The sequence below is a fragment of the Phanerochaete carnosa genome (assembly GCF_000300595.1).
Source record: "Phanerochaete carnosa HHB-10118-sp unplaced genomic scaffold PHACAscaffold_2, whole genome shotgun sequence".
Lineage (NCBI taxonomy): Eukaryota > Fungi > Basidiomycota > Agaricomycetes > Polyporales > Phanerochaetaceae > Phanerochaete > Phanerochaete carnosa.
In genome coordinates this window covers 4,366,557-4,375,425 of record NW_006767629.1, presented here as the reverse complement: position 1 = coordinate 4,375,425, position 8,869 = coordinate 4,366,557, and the positions used below count along the sequence as shown (strand labels likewise).

General features: G+C 51.5%; 3 protein-coding genes and 1 non-coding gene across 4 annotated transcripts; 2 read left to right on the top strand and 2 right to left on the bottom strand.

Annotated features, from left to right (window-relative positions):
• Positions 1 to 3,222: 3,222 nt before the first annotated feature.
• On the bottom strand, positions 3,223 to 3,393 carry PHACADRAFT_87954 (uncharacterized protein; the record flags this gene model as incomplete). Its single annotated transcript, XM_007392591.1, has 1 exon — positions 3,223 to 3,393. A coding segment is annotated over one exon (171 nt), but the record flags the coding sequence as incomplete, so codon positions are not given.
• Positions 3,394 to 3,920: 527 nt separating this feature from the next.
• On the top strand, positions 3,921 to 5,345 carry PHACADRAFT_192511 (uncharacterized protein; the record flags this gene model as incomplete). Its single annotated transcript, XM_007392590.1, has 3 exons — positions 3,921 to 3,939; positions 3,990 to 4,880; positions 4,939 to 5,345. 3 exons carry the CDS (start codon positions 3,921 to 3,923, stop codon positions 5,343 to 5,345), a joined length of 1,317 nt encoding a protein of 438 aa, XP_007392652.1.
• A 76-nt stretch (positions 5,346 to 5,421) lies between these two features.
• PHACADRAFT_250995 (uncharacterized protein) lies at positions 5,422 to 7,249 on the bottom strand. The gene is made up of 8 exons (XM_007392589.1): positions 7,103 to 7,249; positions 7,009 to 7,051; positions 6,675 to 6,957; positions 6,513 to 6,615; positions 6,340 to 6,460; positions 6,174 to 6,285; positions 6,002 to 6,115; positions 5,422 to 5,935 (listed from the first exon to the last, which is right to left on the bottom strand). Exons 1-8 carry the CDS (start codon positions 7,215 to 7,217, stop codon positions 5,705 to 5,707), a joined length of 1,122 nt encoding a protein of 373 aa, XP_007392651.1. The 5' UTR covers positions 7,218 to 7,249; the 3' UTR covers positions 5,422 to 5,704.
• A 719-nt stretch (positions 7,250 to 7,968) lies between these two features.
• On the top strand, positions 7,969 to 8,040 carry PHACADRAFT_t26. The gene has a single exon. It is a non-coding gene; the product is annotated as a tRNA-Glu (tRNA).
• The last annotated feature ends 829 nt before the right edge of the window (positions 8,041 to 8,869 follow it).

The following is an 8,869-nucleotide window of genomic DNA, read 5'->3' as shown; positions in this document are numbered from 1 at the left end:
CCTTAGGCGCTGGTCAGGAGTCTGGCAAACAGTGAGCGGTTAGGCAAGAATAGGCTCAACGGGCGTAAGCAAAGCGGATACAGGGCAAAACACGCCGTGATCCGGCATGATGAAAGTGAAGGAGGTTGAAATATACATCATCGTGTATGAAGCAAGCTTAGCCTAGATGGCTCGTGATATTTATATGTATGCCCGTGCTAGAAGTAGTGATGTGCGGGCCCAGCTTGGGCTCAAAGCCCGGGCTTGGGCTTGTGGTGGCGCCAAGCCGAGTCCTGAGCCCGAGCCGAACCTGAGCCCGGCCCAAGCCGTGGGCTTAAGCCCGGGCTTGCAAAGCTTAGGATAAGTATTTATATGCTACGAAAGTGAGCATATTTGTATGTGATAGGCTGCTATTGCATGTACCCACCGTACTGCAGCCTCCAGAGAGCATGCGACCGGGCTACAAGCCATGTTATGACAAGGTTTGCGAAGGGGCACCTATGGCGAACGCCAGGTGGTGGCGCACAATTGTGCCTAGTCACACTAGCAGGGACCGCCCAGTCCGGTAAGTCAATATCCCGTCTCGTATGTGTATATAAAGTTGTTCTTACCATGTTTTGAGCCCAGGGAACGGCAACACATTTGGTGCACCCAAGCCTGGGCTTTCGGGCCGGGCTTGGGCTTGACTACACTCTGAGCCCGGCCTTGAGCCCGTTGCCAGGCTTAACTCGGGTCAGGCTTTTTGGACCGGGCTTGGCGGGCTCGTGGCTTTGAGGCCCGGCCCGCACATCACTAGCTAGAAGCGACAAAGAGGGGAGAGAATACTGTACTTTTTCGACTCAGGCCAGCAGTGAAAATTGAGTACATATAGGGTTTTTTTCTAGTAAAGTTCTCCACAATTGGATAAACAAGGACTAGTTTTCTTCCGAATCTCATGGCAAGATAAATCAGGCGAAATTTAGTGCAAAAATACCATGTGTAAAACCGGAGAGAATGGGTCCTTGTTCAATTGATTTTTGACCGATGTTACGGGGGAGAGAAGCTGCATTTACCACACAGCGACGAGGAGAGAAAGAATACGTGCCAATCATCATATGCTGCCTTCACTCCGTGTGTGTAGTAGCCGTGAGCGCTGCTGTACTTATGCCTATCACCTGTGAACGCGCACTCAGGCTGTACCTCAGATGTCGCTCTTTGTCCTAGACTGCATCAGGCTGCCCACCACAATTTACTTTGCGCTGTGCGCCGTTTTCATACGATTTTATAGGCGTACAGGAGGGCTGCCGCAGACTGAGGATGGCGTGAGATGATTCGTATGTACACGTGATAGCTCTTGATCATAAGATAGGCCCATTACACTTTCATCCATATGTGACAAAGTGTGACCATCACGTGCGAGCAGTTGGCGTCTGCTCGATAACTCTGTTAAACGCAAGATATCCACATGAAATGGTATAGAGCGATGAGCACAGGTGTTCAGAGACAAAGTAACATAATTATAGAGCTGTATGGGTATGCACAACCTCTAGTAATAAATAAAGTATAAAATATGGCACAAGAACATTCAAAAGGGGTGGATTACTTAGAAGAGATGCTGGCGGTGTAAAGTTCAGCAAGGACATCAGCAAAACCGCCAGCTCTTGGAGAGTGTCTTGAGCGTTTTAGATAACATGCTCAAGACGCCCAAGACCCCAAGACATCTGGTGTTAGCCAAGCTATGTCGTTTGTCTTGGGAAGATGCCTGGTCTTGGCCAAGACTCTCAAGACAGTCAACCAAGACAAGCTCAATGCAGCATGCTTATGGGTAAGACGGACATATTGGCTCAATCACACTTATATAAAACAGCTACAAATTGTATTTGTATACTTCTACTAAGACTATGTATGTGTACTACCTGCTTAACTTGACAATAATTACAATGAAGGCAGATTGCATGTGGCTTAACACAGGTGTATGAAGTTTCAAGGCTGGCATGAGATCTTCAAGTGTCAGTGAGAGTAGTGGCCAGCGGGCAGAGTACGAATGAGAACATACCTCATCCGACCCAACACACAAGCTCCTCCACCTTCACGACCTTCACATTTTGCAGGGTTCTTGGTGTTTCATATACGTGGACAGAAGGCCACAGGGTGCCCACAGCGGTTGTAATTCAGAACATGCTGCTTGTGTGAGCACGCAACGGTCTGTCCGCTCCGCCAATCAGAGGGCAGCGCCCAGTGGCCTTCTGCCCATGCTCACCATCGCCATCGCCTGCTTTCACAGGCTAATCATACTGGGCTGCCTGCAACCTACCAAAGGGCACCTGTGTCCTGGATGTTTCGACATCGTATGCCAACATGCTCTACAAGAATTTCAGGAAGGAGGTCTGTGAAGGTACCAGTGATACAAGCTCAGGCAAACCAAATTTCTAGCTTATCGTGGCTTTGTGGAGGCGGAGCTGTGATTCTGTGATGGACAGCGTCATGTGGGCCAGATGGTCTGGGACAAACCAACTGTTAGGAGTGAGAGAAATTCAGGTGGCAGTGGCACAACACACCTCCTATGCTGAAAAGATCAAATGTAAGGATTATAGCATGTTGATTTCACTGCTTGGTCCTCAGTGAGTCAGCCTGGTCGGCGGGGATGACATCTTCTGATGTCCTGGAGTGTGATCACGTCCACTACAGCTACTTGATCAGTTGAGCTGCTGGGTGTATTTGATGACGGTTGTAGACCCTTGCACGGAATGCGCTGCGCGTAGCAAAACGCGCTATATTCCAGTCATCTTGTCATTGGTTGTGGTTTGCTGAGTACATAGCCTTGCCCTGATACAAACGTGCTCACTGTATCGTTCCTGTCCTGTGTCCAGGCCTTTCCCCTTTACGTCTGTGCCCTGTAAGTGTCTCGACACCACCCTTTATCCTTTCTGATCCATGTTATGTTAGCGATGGTGGAGTGCAACCACGGAAGAGGAACGTGACTGTTGGAAGGGAGAAGGGAAGTCATGGCAAATCAACAAGTCAACATCTCCGGGAGCTTCCGACAACTCTAAGTGCCAGAAGGGAGTTGGCGCTTAAGGGTCCCCGCGGCTCGCAGACGCATTGACGAGACTCCGAGCACATTGCCTCGCATACTGTGTGCAGGGATACGACAGAGTACTTCAGGCCAATCAATATATAACCTCCAATGCTCAGTGCATATTATACTATCTCATACTCCAGCCCAAGGTAGTTCCCAAGACAGCCTGCTAAGCTCAAGACGCTTCAAGACACCCGTGTCAAGCCCAAGACGGCCGCCAAGAGCTGGCGGTTTTGCTGATGGATTGTATCTGGAAGAACGCGGTGACCACGATACTTCTTGCAAGCCCATGCGGCTTGCTTGCCGGTGAGCCCACGACGATATGCGTCCATGAAGCGGTTTGCACGGGTGACGAAACTGATGCGGCAGCCCGGGTGGGGTCAGCACGATCGATTTGGCCGCCTGAGCGAGCATTAGGTTTTCGCAGCCTGCCTCAGCATGCCTCCGCCGCCTGCCCATAGCTTGCCCGACGGCCAGAGACCGGCTTCACGACGCGACGGCAGGGCAGCGCGACTGTGACCGCGCGACGAGCGGTAATTAAGTATTATTTGATATTATATAATCAGCCGCTCCGGGGACACCTTTGACTCAAAATACACGGAAAGAGAGCAATACTGGAAAATTTAAGTAACCGGAAACACGAATACGAGCTACTGCTAGAATTCCGGTTACTCGAAATGTTGTGCTCATGGGTGTAGACGGGTATTTTGAATTTACAAGCTCTGCGGCCTGCCAAATCCAGCCTCGGCGTGACAGGTGTGACTCACGTGATATGGATGAAAGTGTAATGGGCCTATCTTATTTGATGCTGTCTCTTTGCTCTTGCCCGCGACTTTGGTGGAACGCGTAACACCAATTTTGCCCATCATACCGAGGGCTACCAATGGAAAACCCGAAGCATGGTAAGTGTTCGTTACTCAGTATGTATGTCATTTACTTACCCCATGCATAGCTTTCGAGCTTACAAAGGCAGAGCTTCCTCGCAGGCACGCCGCGATCAATGGTCTTCCACCAGAGCTCATTGCTTTAATCATAAAATATTTCTCTGACGACAAAGACGCGCTCAGGCGTTGTGCCCTCATTGGACCTGCGTGGGTTACGCCCTGTCGACTTCATCTCTTCCGAAGCGTCCAACTTGGCCCACGCCATTTTGGCGAAGACAGAGAAAGCACGTTCGGCATCTTCGCTGCTATTCCAAGTCTCCAATGGAGCGTCGTCTCGCTCACTATCAACTCTGGTAAACCCCGTGGCAAGGACAGCTTCCCTCCCCGGCTCGCAATCGACCCCGAGTTCTTCGTCGCGCTGCTGCTGAAGATGCCCCGCCTGCACACCATCATCCTCGAACGATGCGCAGTGGAACCCAAGGCAGACATGGCATCGACGCTGCTGCCACACTGCTGGGATCACCCGCGCCTTCGCCTGCTGCGCATCACTCCGAGCTACCAGGCCTCATACATCATCGACATTTTCCGGACAGCGGTCTTCTTTCGCCGTGTTCACATCGATGTTCTCGAGCTTCGAAGACAGTACGACGCAACGGGATACAGCAGATCGATGCAAGAGCGGTACGTAGCCGAGCGACAGTACGAGATCCTGCGCGGATGGCGCGTCAAGACCGTCTACCCGAACGATTCGCTCTGGAAGGGATATCCAGCCTCCAGCGTCCCAGTGCGCGAACTAAGAACTCTTTTCACGGGACTAGTCGATGCTGGTGTTACAGACACTCTGCAACTCAACCACTGGGGCATCTCATTCCTGAGTTTGTTTTGGAATGGTCCCCGGAGGCTAGCTGTGAAGCATCTCAAGCTCGAGATAATTGGTCGTTCCTACTGGGTTCAGCCAGGTGTGCCGCACAATTACCATCCCGCGCTGTTCGGCTCTGACTCTGCAGACGCGGACAGATAATTGGTCTTTGTACGCTCGATGCGCCGACGTGCAATCAGTCACTTTGGTCTTCAACACGCAGGCCCTCCTCGAGCGTTTCTCTCGGGTTCTGTTAGATATTGCACTACCCAGCCTCCCACGTTCCATACGTGCTATCGGCTTCGAGATACACCTGGACTCGACATGCTATGCTGCGCCGCACGTGTTGCTGACTTGGTGGGACAGCAAGATGCAATGGGTCCAGTTGGCGCAGGCACTTGAGCACTTTACAACCCTCGGAACGGTGCATTTTGGTGTCATCACATCTGAGGATGTCGGACGGCAGCTATCTGCGGACTTGAACCACGAGATGGAGGCCATTGTTAGGAAGCGGATGCCGGGAATGTTCGCAAAGGGAATATTTCAATTTCATAAGGGCCATTAATAGAGATACTGTAGTTTTTGGCCGTGCAGATCAAAAGCAGGTCTGGGATGATATGAATTCCGTGTTCAATGTACTGTTCGCTTCCGCACTGCGCGACATATAATACGATATACATTGATAATTACTTTGTGCAGACCTAGTTCACGCGCAATCTGTCCTTGTTCCATGTAGCATCCCTATACATTCCATATTTTACATCGCGCTGACATGGGCTTTCGGTATGGTGGGGATTACAGACGAACTTCACCTTCACAAGGTAAACTATACAACGGTCAAGGTTCCTGTAATGTCAGCGGTCGAGCAACAGGTTCTCTCAGCACTTCGTAATTATACACCAACACAGACCGATTTGGAGGCATCTAGACGAGGCCACCAGACTTTACGTCCCCGTACACATGCCCCTCGTCCTCGTGCATAAACGCGGTCTTGAGAATATCCACCGGCAGGTCCGTCGCTTGCACAGTGGCCGCACTATCGGCAGAGAGGCGGACGCGCGCGAGCGGGTGTACATTCGGCGTCTTCGAAACGCGCTTTGCGGGCATCATGTCGCGGAGTGCGGCGAGCATGAGTACCAGCGTCGTGTACATTCCCTATCCAAAGATAAATAAATTCTTAGCAACAGAGATGTCAATAGACATGGGGAGAGGGGGACGTACGACGATGTCGATGAAAGCAGATGCGATGAGCGCGCGTATAGCGTGGATGAACTCGCCCGCGCCGGACGTGGACGAATCACTCCAGATGACGATGCACCAAGCTGCAATAACCGTCTGGGATGCGGATGTTGTATCAGTGTCAGAAGGAGAGAGGGAACCAGGGAAGGCGTACCCAGAAGAGAACGTATGGGACGCCAGAGTTGACGATGAGATGCGTGAGCTTCCCAAGGCGCGCGTTGAAGGAGAGGCCGTGCATGCTGCGCGCAATCTCAAGGCGGCGTCGCCTATGTAAGCTGACATCAATGTTGGAAAGGTACAAGAGGGGCCGAAGCACGCACCACATGTCTTTGCACATGAGCATGGTTATCCACAGCATGGTCACCCACGTTAGGAACAAAGTCCCCGTGCTAAAGCCGTCCTCGAGATTGTCGTTGATAACTATGCAGATGATGTAAAGCGCTGCGAGGGAGTTAGTACAAAGAAGCAGCACGAGAAAAGCTTGAAGGCTCACGGATCGCAGCCAGAATGAGCACCACCGACACCACACCGACCAAGCGCTTGCGCACGGAGCGCACCCAGCCGCGCCAGAGCAAGATGCCGCTGCTCAGGAGGATCTGTCCCATCCATGCTCGTCAGCGAACTGGGCGTAGGAGCACACGACGGCAGAACGCACATTAACGACCAATAGCGTAATTGGTACCCACTCGCGCCCTGTACCCGCCGGCTCGAGAAGTTGCGTGAGCCCTGCCTCGCCGCCCGACGCGCATATTTCGTCTGGGGCGTCGATCGCGAGAGCAGTAAGGCAAAGAGCCGCGACATTCTGCAGGTTTCGCGAACGCCCAACGTCGATGGTGAGGCGCTTGAGGTCTATAGCGAGGTGCGCGACGGCGAGGGCGTACATGCCTTCGCACGCGATCACTGCCGCCCATGTGCGCAGGGAGCGGGGGCGGGTTCGGCTGCAGAGGGGCCGTCAACTTGAAGATAAAGCACATGAAGGGTGGACTCACGCGAGGACTCCGAGACCGATAGCAGCCAGGACCGTATACAGGCCTGGAGATCATCAGTGCCTGGCTCAACGATCCAGAAAGATAGCGCACGTACCGAAGAAGAAGGCTTCGAGGACCACCCGCGGGAGCTCGGTCGTAAAGTTGTCGATGCCCCCGATCGCGGCTGCGCCGAGCACGAAGGCCTCTATTGTGGTGCTATCTGAGGACATCTCTGACTGCTGGGAAGGGGAGCTGGGAGCGCGGAGCCAGGGGCCAGCAAGGCGCACTCTGCTCAGTGGGGGCTTTAAGCTACGCTGCGCATGGAGCTACCGCGACCTAGAAGCGCGCAGTAGTGCGGATAAATCATACCAAAGAACTCAATATCCAGGGACGGCGGGCCTTGAGGCGAATGCACCAAGACCCTCATCTGGAGCACCAGAGTTCACGTGTATTTGTAAGGGCGGTGCCGATAGGCGGAAAGAGTCCGCCTGGGGAATCGAAGCGCAATGTCAGGGCCCATTAGAAGAGTTCTGGGCGAGGTGGTGGGATACACGCCACACAAGGTTTGAGCAGTCAATGACGGCATTATGTGGTGACTGCAAAGCCCCCGCCGAACGGCAGATATCTACGATATCTCAGGGAACGTGTAGCGTATAGTTTACGCGGTTAATGTGGCACATTGATGAGCCCCAGATGGGGCATGAGACCACGGTCACGATGTTTGGAGGCGTTCAGCGAGCAAGCACGGACATGCGAACAAGACGCACCGAAGTGATTTACGTAGCTCAAACATCAAGCTTTGAGACAATTCTGCGTGGTGCGTAGCGATTAAGTGGCAGTGATGTGCATATAAACTGACAACAACCAGTCGCTGTACCGGCCGGACGTTATGTCGCATTGAAGCTCCGTGTCGCGCGACCCGTGTTTGAAACGACCTTTCCAGATTAATTATATATATCTACAATTACCACCCAAATAGTATCCGATATGGTGTAGTGGCTAACATTATCGCCTCTCACGCGATAGCCCGGGGTTCGATTCCCCGTGTCGGAAAAATTTTCATAGATACATGCTGTATACGCTATACTTTTTGTTTCTGTTTTATCATTCTTCCTCTCCGCTATTTCCCTTGTTCTTAAGTGTTCACAATTTTTTTTATGTTTTATTTGTATTCAACTCCAGGTTTCAATTAAGGCTCCAACCGTTTTGTTTGTTTACTGTATATAAACATTTATTACTGTTTACCGTTTCCGTGTGTGTAAATGAAGTCATGTAAACTTGGTGTAAATGTTTATACACAGTAAACATACAGTTTCCTCTTATTGTTTGTAAAAAGTCATGGTGTTGTACATTCATAGTCTTGCCAACATAATTGACCTTTATTGGGCTGAAGAGTGCATCACACTGCCTGTGCATCATCCTCGGGCGGCCTCTTTGAACCCCCAAGCCCAGCGCACTGTATCAAGTGCCTATGCGCTGAGACTTACTGGGGGTAATGGTAGTCATGATCGTAACTTGTGTTGAGCACAGTCTGAAGGTGAGCATTATAAATATAATATAATGTGTATTTATTGACTGCTCCTCTACATATAGTCTACTGTGGGCACTGGCAGCCTGCCTGCGAGAGTGTGGTATGCAGGAATGTCGTGAGCCCATACTTCATTCAAGAGGAACAATATTAATATTAGTTCAACCTCATTGAGTGATGACAGTACCACATGCGATACTTAGGCAGATTGACTCTAAAAAAGGGCTATCAGAGGTCTGCACCCATGCAGCATTCTTCTCTAGGCCAGCTCTCGAAGTCTTAGCGCGAGAGTATGTCGTGCCACCCCCAAAGTGCCAGGCTAACACTCGCATGGGTTATCGGTCCACTTCTCAA

Coding starts and splice junctions, on each gene's coding strand:
- PHACADRAFT_250995 (XM_007392589.1), bottom strand. CDS start 7,217: ATGTCCTCAGATAGCACCACAATAGAGGCCTTCGTGCTCGGCGCAGCC. Junction 6,616..6,674: donor TTACGCTATTGGTCGTTAAT/GTGCGTTCTGCC, acceptor TGGATGGGACAG/ATCCTCCTGAGCAGCGGCAT. Junction 6,286..6,339: donor CTCATGTGCAAAGACATGTG/GTGCGTGCTTCG, acceptor CAGCTTACATAG/GCGACGCCGCCTTGAGATTG.